This window comes from Myotis lucifugus, unplaced genomic scaffold (assembly GCF_000147115.1).
Source record: "Myotis lucifugus unplaced genomic scaffold, Myoluc2.0 scaffold_6, whole genome shotgun sequence".
Classification (NCBI taxonomy): domain Eukaryota; kingdom Metazoa; phylum Chordata; class Mammalia; order Chiroptera; family Vespertilionidae; genus Myotis; species Myotis lucifugus.
Window position 1 is genome coordinate 12,068,941 of NW_005871054.1, and position 12,481 is coordinate 12,081,421.

The 12,481-nt window shown below is 38.2% G+C and overlaps 1 protein-coding gene across 1 annotated transcript in view; it reads left to right on the top strand.

Moving 5' to 3' along the window:
* Positions 1-12,481, top strand: part of FBXO11 (F-box protein 11) — a 33,491-nt gene that overhangs the window by 19,583 nt on the left and 1,427 nt on the right. The window contains exons 11-21 of the mRNA XM_006083375.1: positions 864-1,081; positions 3,851-3,936; positions 4,817-4,911; positions 5,951-6,073; positions 6,162-6,247; positions 7,304-7,380; positions 7,471-7,614; positions 9,979-10,089; positions 11,153-11,260; positions 11,569-11,677; positions 12,359-12,457. Coding sequence (XP_006083437.1) covers positions 864-1,081; positions 3,851-3,936; positions 4,817-4,911; positions 5,951-6,073; positions 6,162-6,247; positions 7,304-7,380; positions 7,471-7,614; positions 9,979-10,089; positions 11,153-11,260; positions 11,569-11,677; positions 12,359-12,457 — 1,256 coding nt within the window. The remainder of the gene's footprint in view (positions 1-863; positions 1,082-3,850; positions 3,937-4,816; positions 4,912-5,950; positions 6,074-6,161; positions 6,248-7,303; positions 7,381-7,470; positions 7,615-9,978; positions 10,090-11,152; positions 11,261-11,568; positions 11,678-12,358; positions 12,458-12,481) is intronic.

Here is a 12,481-nt window from a genome sequence, read left to right on the forward strand (position 1 = left end):
GGGCAGGGTCTCAGGGAATCACCAGGGTGGAGCAAACAGCAATGGCTGCCAGTCTGCTCTGCCTAGGAGAGGTCCTGGGGACTGTGTCCCACGCCCCATGCAGGAACAATAAACGCTACAAGCACCTCTGTGAGAAAGCTGCCCTCACGTTCCGACCTGATGCCAGACAGTCCAGTTTCTCTCCGTATGAGTCTGGGTCCCCAAATTCTCACCTGGAACTGGAGTTCAGAGCAGTCCAGAGCTTTTATCTCCCTCCCGATTGCAAAAGACAACAGCATTACCCGGCTGCCAGCCCCTTTCACACGCGCCTCGGTAGCTCCACACTTCCACACCTCTGCACCTCCTACCAGACTCAATGCGCTTTTCTCTTTCCTTCTAGTTGTAGAATTTCCACTCAGCCAGCCTTCCCGTGGTTCTGGATGATATTCGTTTTGTCTTTTGTAGTTTTAATGTGGTTGTGCACGGCAGCAAATTCAGGTGTTTACCTATGCCACCATCTTGGTTGTCTCTAGGTCAACTTTTTAGAAGTTGGTTTCTTGTGACATTTTTAAGGCTACAAGGTCTTAGTGTCTTCAATACTTATAAATCTTTTGTTGAAGGAAATGCATACTTACCTATTTTTCTTTCCTGGCATTGAATATATTCAGACTAATTAGAGTATTTGTAGTTCTGTTGTACTAAAATTAAAATATTTCCTTCCATGTTTATCATTTGAAATTTAGTGAATATCTTTGTTTTATTCCTACTCTTGAACATCTCTGATACTTAATTTTGACATGTACATTTAAAAATGTGGGGTTTTTTTTAATTTTTCTTCTAGGAAACTAGCCTTACCTACAGGTTTAATTTCTGTATTTCTTCAGGGTTACTTTGAAAGTTGCAACATACACAGAAACAGGATAGCAGGCTTTGAAGTAAAAGCCTATGCTAACCCCACAGTGGTTCGATGTGAAATTCATCATGGGCAGACTGGAGGAATATATGTCCACGAAAAAGGAAGAGGACAATTCATAGAGAATAAAATCTATGCAAACAACTTTGCAGGTGTATGGATTACCTCAAATAGTGACCCAACGATAAGGTATTTATATGTATTATAAATGGAAATTACTTTTTTACTTTGTTTTGTAAGAAAAGTCAAGAGCCCTAGCCGGTTTGGCTCAGTGGATAGAGCGTCAGCCTGCGGACTGAAGGGTCTCAGGTTTGATTCCAGCCAAGGGCACATACCTGGGTTGCGGGCTCGATCCCCAGTGTGGGGCATGCAGGAGGCAGCCAATCAATGATTCTCTCTCATCATTGATGTTTCTATCTCTCTCTCCTTCCCCCTTCCTCCCTGAAATCAATAAAAATATTTTTTTTAAAAAAATCAAGATACTTAGCTTTAACTCTTAATGTTTTTCCTAGACACCTGACTACTATACAATAACTTTTCCTAGTAAAAGTCTGTACATCTGAATGAGCATAGCTATTGCATTTATTTTTTGCGTGTGTCCTGTTCACTTTTTATTAGTGATCTAAGCCATGTACGATATTACTTTCTGAACAGTTCTAAATGCTGTGATTTTAACTTTAAATTCATCACAATGCATTGTAGATGAGTGAAAAGGGCTGTGGCCTTCTCTTAGAACCAGAATGACCTGTCTCTCTCTCTTTTTTTTTTTAAGAATAGTTTATTGATTTTTAGAGAAAGGGGGAGAGAGAAACATCTAAGAGTCAGCCAATAGAATAACTCGGGAAACTAATTATCTCAAAGATTTTGATCAGAGAGACTAAGAATAATAAAAAAAACTTAAACCTGATGCGCTTTTTTCTTCTTTTTTTCTTTTTTTATTGATTTCAGTGAGGGAGAGATAGATAGAAACATCAATGATGAGAGAGAATCATTGATCGGCTGCCTCTTGCTTTGGATCAAGCCCACAACCTGGGCATATGTCCTGATCAGGAATCGAACTGTGAAACTCCTGGTTCATAGGTTGACACTCAACCATTGAGCCATGCCAGCCAGGCCTGTCGCTTTTCTTTAATACTTTCTGCCACTCCCTCTGGCCACAGTAAGGAAACAAATAGATCCAGTCTTATTTATTTATTTACTTACTTATGTTAATCCTCATCTGAAGATATTTTTCCCATTGATTTTTTAGACAGAGTGGAAGGGAGAGTGGAGAGAGAGAGAGAGAAACATCAAATGGTTGCCTCCTGCACATGCCCTGACTGGGGCCAGGGATGGAGCCTGCAACCAAAGTAAGTGCTCTTGACCACCAGAATTGAACCTGGGACCCTTCAGTCCATGGGCCAACACTACAACCACTGAGCCAAACCAGCTAGGGCAATAGATCCAGTCTTAATGGCATTGGGTTAAGACTGTTGTACAGAGCTATTATAATTTAACTAGAGGCCCGGTGCACAAAAATTTGTGCACTCACGGGGGGGGGGGGGGGGCTGTCAGCCTGACCTGTGCCCTCTCGCAGTCTGGGACCCCTCGGGGGATGACCACCTGCTGGCTTAGGCCTGCTCCCTGGGGATTGGGCCTAAGCTGGCAGTCAGACATCCCTCTGGCAGCCCGGGAGCCCTCGGGGGATGTCCACTTGCCAGCGGGGAGCAGGCCTAAGCTGCAGTCGGACATCCTTAGCGCTGCTGAGGAGGCGGGAGAGGCTCCCACCACCACCTCTGTATTGGCAGCCATCAGCCTGGCTTGTGGCTGAGCAGAGCTCCCCCTGTGGGAGCGCACTGACCACCAGGGGGCAGCTCCTGCATTGAGCATCTGCCCCCTAGTGGTCAGTGTGTGTCATAGTGACCAGTCATTCCCAGTTGTTCTGCTGTTAGGGTCAATTTGCATATTACCCTTTTATTATATAGGAGTGCCTGGCCAGCCTGGCTGAGGGGCTGATGGCTTTTTGCAGGCTGGCCACAGCCCCTTCAGGATGGGGGTCCCTGCTGGGGTGCCTGGCCAGCCTGGGTGAGGGGCTGATGGCTGTTTGCAGGCTGGCCACAGCCCCTTCAAGGTGGGGGGTCCTGGGGTGCCTGGCCAGTCTGGGTGAGGGGCTGAGGGCCGTTTTCAGGCTGGCTTAGCCCCCCAGCAGGGACCCTCACCCCATGAGGGTGTGGCCATCCTGGGTGAGGGGCTGATGGCTGTTTGCAGGCTGGCCACGGCCCCCAGCCACCCAAGCTCCCAGTGGAGGCTGGCTGGAAGCAGGTATCTGGGATTTATTTGTCTTCTATAATTGAAACTTTGTTGCCATGAGCGGAGGCCACAGCCGGCTCAGGGCAGGCGGGAAGCTTGGCTTCCTCCATCACCCGGGCAACCAAGCCTCCTGCTTGCTCCAGCTCAGTGGCTGCCGGCCGCCATCTTGGTTGGGTTAATTTGCATATAGTCGCTCTGATTGGCTGGTGGGCATGGCTTGGGGCGTAGCGAAGGTACGGTCAATTAGCGTCTTTGTCTTTTATTGGTGTAGATTAAAGACCATGACATATTTTTGTCAAATTTTATTTTCCACTGGTTTTCATTGAAAGTAGAATATGGGGTTTTCCTCTTGTTAGTATTCAACAAATGCATCTAGAGCAGTTTTATGAAAGTTATTTTGAACGAGTTAGCTGTTTTAAGGGGAATTTTTAAGAATGCTATTTTGTCTCAGATATTAGATGACTTTTCCAAAGCTTTAGGTCTTAGAACTAGAAGGGAATTTAGAAATCATCTAGTCTGAGTACTTCATTTGATGGATTAGGAAACAAGATCATAGAAGTTAAATAGTTTTCCAAGGTCACATGACCATGAGTGACCTTACAATTAATTGTATAAAACAAGTAAGCTTGCTGAATAGATTCTTATTTTTATTATTTCATGTAATTATAGGGGGAATTCTATATTTAATGGAAATCAAGGGGGAGTTTATATCTTTGGTGATGGACGAGGCCTTATTGAAGGAAATGACATTTATGGTAAGCATGTGGCTTTGTTCTATAAAATTTTAAGAGTTTGACTTCTCTTCCTCACATTAGCAAAATGGAACAGTTTGACACTATCCAAGTAGAACTGATCCAGTTTTTAAAATTCTCATTAAAGACTTTCTGTGATATTTATTCACCTACAAACATTTACTAAATACCTACTATGTACCTGGCACTATGCCAGATACCAGGGATCAAAATATAAATAAGGTAGATAAATAGATTCAAGGAGTATCTACAGTTTCCTTAAATTATTCCATTGTTTAATAATTAATAAATTATTTCTATGGTAGTTTGGTACTTTGGTACTACTAGGAAGGGAAAATACTTAATCCTCATTAAAACTGGATGTCTATGTGCTAGACACTGATATGTTCCTGGATTTTCTCCTTTGCTAACACCTGATAATACTTACATAAAGTTTACTCAGTGTCAGGCACTATTCTGAGCACCTTATCTAAATTAAGTCATATAATATTCACATCAACCCTGTGAAGTAAATACTATTAAATATCTCCATTTAGTGATCAAGAAACAAAGGTACAGAGATGTTAAATGACTTATTCAAAATCACACAGGAAGTAGATAGAATTCCTGGGATTTAAAACTATGCAGCCTAACCAATTGTCTCTACCCTTAACCACTATACTTATAATGCCTACAATCCTTGGCATTTTTTTTACACTTAGTTCCTTCAGTTTTGTCTTGTATTACTCATGGGCCATAAGTATCTTTCTGAATATTACATATTTCACAGAGTTGTGCTTTTACTAAAATTCTAGTAAGAATGTTAGCTACTACAGAATGTAAAACTTTTACTATGTTTCGCTAGGCTCCGTATGTTGATATTATAACGTTTACTTTTAAATAGGAAATGCATTAGCAGGAATTCAGATTAGGACAAACAGTTGTCCAATTGTTCGACATAACAAAATTCATGATGGCCAGCATGGTGGGATTTATGTGGTAAGTTAATGAATACAGTTCTAGAATTTCATACATCAAAACCAGAGGAGTAGGGGCGATGGGGCAGAATTATGGTTAGCTTGAGGTAGTCCAACTTTTAGAGTATGAATCTGTAACTGTCTTTAATATTTAGACAATGAATGAGACTTTTCTCCCTGCCAGTATATATAAAAGACTTTTAATTTTATAGTGTGTGTAGTGTTCTATAAAATTTAATCAACTGACTAAATTTAGGCATAGGAAATATATCTTTCTATTAAAGATTTTTATTATAATTGGCAATATGAAGTAACAACTGATTGTCAGTCTTGAGTTATATTTGTTGCACTGGAATTTTGTCACTGTGACTACTGTATCAATCTCTGAAATTTTCCAAAAGTAATAACACTGAAAATACTAATATCACTAAACTTGAATATTTTTATCTTCTGAAAAGGCCAATTTTCTTTTGAATTTATGTTGTAATATAATTGAGCATCTCCCAAAATTTTAAAACCTGTGTATGTCCTTTGTCACCATGGTATCTGAAACTGTTACAACAGGTTCAAGTAAGAAAATAATAGGATCCTAATTTCTGAAAGATCTTTGTGAACGTTTTTTGTGACTCTAATTTTTATTTACAGTTCTAGAAATATTCATGTCTCTAATGTGCTAAAAATAAAAATTTTAGCAACCCTGAAACCTTATCATTTTGAAGTGACTTTACCAGTGATAATGTGAAATAACTGTTAACTTACTAAATGAGAGATCTTCAGTTTGCTGTATATCTTAGAATGAAATAAATGATTTTGCTAAAAAAAATTGCATGCTACTACTCTTACTATAATAGATTTAAGAGTATATAACCACATAAAGGACAGTATAAACATTTTAGAAGCCTAACTTAGAGGCTACATAAAAATGTTATCATTGCCTCCTTACCTAGATAACAAAATTTTTTAAAAATTTTGTTAAAACTGTCTTTAAAGAGGGGAATACACTATAAACTATATTTTGCTGATACAAAATGGATATTGTAATGAATGTATCTTTTATTTAGCATGAGAAAGGACAAGGTGTAATAGAAGAGAATGAAGTTTATAGTAATACTCTGGCTGGAGTCTGGGTGACAACTGGCAGCACTCCAGTACTGAGAAGAAACAGGATACACAGTGGCAAGCAGGTAAGATGGTCTTGGATTCCTGTATGGGAAATCATGGTTTTATTAAACACTTTTGTCATATGAAAAAAAAATTTTTTTTAAATTTTAGGTTGGTGTTTATTTTTATGACAATGGACATGGAGTGCTAGAAGACAATGATATCTATAATCATATGTATTCAGGGGTTCAGATAAGGTAAATGTTTTTCACATTTGGCTTTTTTTGCGGGGAGGGAATGAATATGTGGAGTACGTAGAAGAAATTTTCTTGTTATTCAGTGCTCAGTCTTTATTCCTTTGTGTGTCTGTAATTCACACTCTGTCGTACTCTTGGCTTAAATTGTCAGATTGTAACTTTTCTTGGACTAGTTGAGGACAGCATTCAGTGTACTCCATCATACTTGGATACTATGGAAGACTATATAAAATACTGGTGAACTATGTCTGACATGCTGTAGGCACTCGTAAATGGAAGCTTTTGTTTTTATGCTGTTTGTGTAAAATTAATAGTCTCTTACACCCCTCTTCCCTATATTTTAACAGTTTTTGGAACTATAGTAGTCCTAACCATATAATTCAACCCTTCATTTTACACGAGGGGAGTACATAATAATAATAGTTATTTATTCTCGCCAAAACCGGTTTGGCTCAGTGGATAGAGCATCGGCCTGCGGACTGAAGGGTCCCAGGTTCGATTCCGGTCAAGGGCATGTACCTGGGTTGCGGGCACATCCCCAGTGGGAGATGTGCAGGAGGCAGCTGATCGATGTTTCTCTCTCATCGATGTTTCTGACTCTCTATCTCTCTCCCTTCCTCTCTGTAAAAAATCAATAAAATATATTTTTTTAAAAAAAGAAAAAGAATTAAGCTAAATTAAACAAATTTCTTTATTGACAGGCTTTCAGAGCATTTTGAAGGACTCCATTGTATAGTTAATTCTTTTCTTTTAATATATTTTTATTTATTTCAGAGAGGAAGGGAGAGAGAGATGGAAACGTCAATGATGATAGAGAACCATTGATTGGCTGCCTCCTGCACACCCCACACTGGGGCTATATCCTGCAACCCAGGTATGTGCCCTGACCAGGAATCGAACCATGGCCACCTGGTCCATAGGTTGACGTTCAAGCATTGACCCACACCAGCCAGGCTATAGTTAATTCTATGATTAATGTGTATTTTTTCACTGTTACCTCATGGCATATAGGAACAGAAGCAATTAAAATGGCATTGTTTTCTATTCTATTCATAGGACTGGAAGCAACCCCAAAATTAGGCGCAACAAAATCTGGGGAGGACAGAATGGTGGAATTCTAGTTTATAATTCCGGTATGTATAATCCTTCATCTGTCTCGCAGTGCTAATAGTCTTTAAGAATATACTTTCTAAATAACATAACCTAAATTTTTGCATTTATAGGTCTAGGCTGTATAGAAGACAATGAAATATTTGACAATGCAATGGCTGGAGTCTGGATTAAGACAGATAGTAACCCTACACTAAGAAGAAATAAAATCCATGATGGAAGAGATGGTGGCATCTGTATATTTAATGGGGGTCGAGGTATTGTTGTTAATTTTGCATTAGTAAAAACTCCAATTTTCAATTATTCTTCTTCTATATCTTTAACAATCAATGGCATTGCCAGTTAACATGAATCTCAATTTTTTTTTCTTATCAAGTTTTGAGATGGTTTAGGAGATTAGTGCCTAGAGTTAAAGGAAACAAATGTTTACAGTATTTTTCTTTTTCTGTACCACCGTGAGTGTGCCAGTTTGTTAGTAAGGCTTTCTTAAGGTAGCAGAATTTGTTCACAGCCTCTCTGGACTTTTTATTACTCAGAAGAGTGATATAATAAACTTCAAAGTCAAGTTATAGAACTAGGTGTGAGAACTTAATTGGTCTGTAAATATATGAAATGTCTGTAATAAGTATTGCTTTGTATCTATTTTACAACGATGTTTGTTGGATAATGGAATTAATGAAGCTAAGGTGTGCTGGGTTTGGTATCCATAAAGGCCAATTCACTTTGTATTGAGGCAAAAGTTCCACAGTCACTGCCCTTTGAAAATTCATGTTCATAAGAAAGACTGGGAAAGAATGTCTAATGCAAATTTATCGCCATACCTGAAATATCAGTGACCCAACATTGTGTGCTCACCTTATGTGGAAAGATAGCTAGTTATTACTATGACATACCAAGATTTAATCAACAAAATTTACTACTGCAACCAAGCAAGGATGATTTTCTTAAAGACATAGACTCTCCAGGAGTTTACAATCTAGTAATTCAATAAAGTAACATATCTCTGATAGGAGTCTTTAAAAGATATAATGAGGAAACAATACAGAATGATGGTTTTATTTGCAAGGTGCTGGGAAAAGATTTATGGAGTAAAATCATTCTTGAAATGTCTCTTGAAAATTGAGTATTCACAGGAAAATGGGGGTGGGAGGGCATGTGGGAAGCAGGCCATTCCAGGTATAGAAAATATTCTTTCACTCTTTCATTTGTTATTCCTAATTGAACACCTCTGTACCAACCACTGTGATACAGATGCTAAAGATATAATGGTGAATAAAACAGTACTACATCCAGAAAGTTTACAGTCTAATGGAGTAGCACATTGTAAACAAACGTCTAAATGAAACTGAAAGTGGTTTCTTTAGTAAGACAAGAGGTACTGGAAGTTAAGGCTGGAGAGGGGGCAGAGCCCAAGTCATAAAAGGCTTTTGTATATGCAGTATGGAGTTTGGACAAGATCTTAGCAATGCAATAGCAATTGAGGGAGGTTAGTGGACATGTGTAAGAATAGAGACAGGAACTTGGGACATTCTTTTCAGGGGAAAGGGAATTTAGGGGTCAGTACCAGGTGGATCAGATATCTATAAAAATAGGACCATGTTTCACATCTTTAGGGAGCAGAGAAACACTAGTTCACAACTAACTATAATTCACTGTACATAAGTAGGTTTTATAGGAGCAATACTAGCTAATACTTATTTAGTGTAATGTACTTTTATATATATTAATTTAATCCTCATAATAATTGTATGTGGTAGGTGATATTGTGCCCATTTTAAAGATAAGGAAACTGAGACCATGAGAAGGAAGTTATTTGCCCACTCAGAACTAGTTAAGTGGTGGAGTCAATATTTGAAGACCTGAAGTCTGATTCCTGGCTGACTCTTAGTAATTGTTAAACTGCCAAGAGAATTAATAATAAATTTGATTAAAGGAAACTGAAAACTTCCCAGAGGAAGTGACATTAGCAAGAATAGAGTACAGGACATTCCAAAAGAGGAAATAATATAAACCAAAGGTATTAAGGATTAAAATATTCAGAGCATAGGTAAATGAGACAAGTAGCTTTGGGGGGGGGTATTTTCAAAAGCTTTTAATGGCAAGTTAATTTAATACTTTATTATGAAAGTTTTTTTAAGCAGAGAAGGGACATGATAAAAGAGTTGTAGAAACCTGGGAAAATACAGCAGCAGCTGAGACTGGAGTAAAGGAAATTGATCAACGAATCATAGTAATAATGGCCAGAAATAATCAGAACTTGAACTGAAACTTTTGAGGGTACAAAAGTTCTAAAAATATTTCAAAGGAATTAATTGTAATTCAGCAGTGTTCAGTGAAAGTCATCTATGTGCCAGGGGATGCAGTGGTGAGTAAACTAGACATGGTCCCTCCAACCATGGAATTTGAAGTTTATTAGTTAGAATGTTTACCTGCAATTTTTGGCTAAACCTTACCTTAAATGCTGAATTACTAATGAACTTTCTTTTTGGCTGAAAAATCCTGTGAATTTTACAATGCAGTTAAATAAGAAACTTAAAAAAAAACAACCTAAATGCCACCAAAAAGGCTAGTAAAATTTATTATATGCATTAGCTTTAATCTGAGAAAATATTTTATTATAGGTCTCCTTGAAGAAAATGATATTTTCAGGAATGCTCAAGCAGGTGTTCTCATCAGCACTAATAGTCATCCAGTCTTACGGAAAAACAGAATATTTGATGGATTTGCTGCAGGTTTGTATTTTCTTCTGTTACCTGTAGCTTTTTTTTTTCCTATACATTAAAAATGGTTGGTTTTTAGTATATTATCTTTTGCTTAATAACTAAAGGTGTGCCAAGTGTGCTGCCAAAGTGGCAGAATGCCTGTCTGTTAACAATGAGGGTACCTAATCCAAGTTCTGGATTCTTCCACAAACCTGTAAGAAATATTGCTCTTTGCTGTTCAGTAGTAATTATGAAACATTAATTGGGATAGAATAAATGCAGGCTTTGTACTACTATTAGGAATACAGAAAAATTCTAGCCCTCTGGCCTCACACATTTTTTTTACATCTTGGTAAACTAAACCCAAGTATCATCCTATATAGTAAAAGCCTAATATGTTAAGTGTCCAGTCCATTCAACCAGAGTAACATGCTAATGATATGCTAAGGCCATTCAACCGCTCGCTATGATGTGCACTGACCACCAGGGAGCAGATGTTCCGACTTACTGGTAGGTTAGCTTGCTGCTTGGGTCCAGCAGATCGGGACTGAGCAAGACGAGCTGGACATGCCCTGGAGCCCTCCTGCGGTCCCTCCCTGGCTGGCCAACCTCCCGCATCCCTCCCAGGCCCCAATCGTGCACCAGTGGGGTCCCTCGGCCTGGCCTGTGCACTCTCACAATCCAGGACCCCTTGGGGGATGTCCAAGAGCTGGTTTCAGCCTGATCCCACAGGCCAGGCCGAAGGACCCCACTGGTACATGAATTTATGCACCGGGCCTCTAGTTCATATATATTTCAACTTTTTGCTAGTGCAGACAGTTACTTTTAATACTCCAAATAACCATGTAGTTCCTTTTCAGCATATAAACCAGCTGCTACCTAATCATATTTCTAGGCACTGTTCTTAGTTTGCAAAGAAATTTTAAAATATTATTAAAAGTAGTAAGTTGTTAATGCCATTATAATTATTAACTGGAAAATGTTACTATCAGTGATTCAAATAAACATTTGCACTTTATTCCCTAGTTAAGAGTTCAGTTTCTTTTAAGACACTAGATAAAGTAATACATCTGCTGTTTAAATTTTACTTCAGGTATTGAAATTACAAATCATGCAACTGCAACATTAGAAGGCAATCAGATTTTTAACAACCGGTTTGGAGGCTTATTTTTAGCATCTGGTGTTAATGTGACAATGAAAGGTATGTTGGAGTCTACATTCTGCTTATAAATACATGAACTATGCCATGAAGACAATATTCAAAAGCCACTGTTCTTTGATAACTTAATTCCTTCTGTCACGCTACAAAGTTACAACAGCTCAAGAACTATTTTCAAAGTTTTGTTTTGACTTATTCTAGTTGGAATATCTTGTACAAGGAAAGTCTATTTTTCTTAGCTTATTTACTTCATTAACCTCTTTTGACTTATTAGAATAATCCTATAATCTATATTTTTATCTTAAATCTTTGTCCTCTAGAATTTTACTTGTTTTTTTCTTTTATTACAGATAACAAAATAATGAACAATCAAGATGCCATAGAAAAGGCTGTTAGTAGAGGCCAGTGTTTATATAAAATATCAAGTTATACCAGCTATCCCATGCATGACTTCTACAGGTATATTTCTAAATTATTTGTTAGTCCAGAAAAGATGGTGATTTCCCCCCCACCCTTACATGTGTGAGTAAAGGCAGAGTAAATTGGGTATTTGCCAGTGGAAAGACAATATAACTTAATTGTCCACATTGAGTTCTATGAGGATCCTGTTTGAGACCATAAATATCAGAAAAAGCACAAGTCATTTAAGTGTGGAGTGGGCGTTAATTCCTCTCCCTAAAATTGTTTCAGTAGTGCTTAATAGGCAAGTTTCAATGGCCTTTCTATAATTGTTTTCCTCAGAAGACAGGACAATCCATTTAATCCATTTTTTTTTAAATATATTTTTTATTGATTTTTTACAGAGAGGAAGGGAGAGAGATAGTTAGAAACATCGATGAGAGAGAAACATCGATCAGCCGCCTCCTGCACATCTCCCACTGGGGATGTGCCCGCAACCCAGGTACATGCCCTTGACCGGAATCGAACCCGGGACCCTTGAGTCCGCAGGCCGACGCTCTATCCACTGAGCCAAACCGGTTTCGGCCATTTAATCCATTTTAGTCTCTACAGAATTGTGGGCTAGAGCCACAAAAATTTTTAGTCCTCTTTTGTAAGCCAAAGCTCATAGGGTAATATATACAAACAAAATATAGTTATTTTGAATTAACATGTTTTAAGAAAAATGTTTTTACTTTTTAGATGTCACACTTGTAACACCACAGATCGAAATGCCATATGTGTGAACTGCATTAAGAAGTGCCATCAGGGACATGATGTAGAATTTATTAGACATGATAGGTATGTAGCATACTTGCCTGTTTT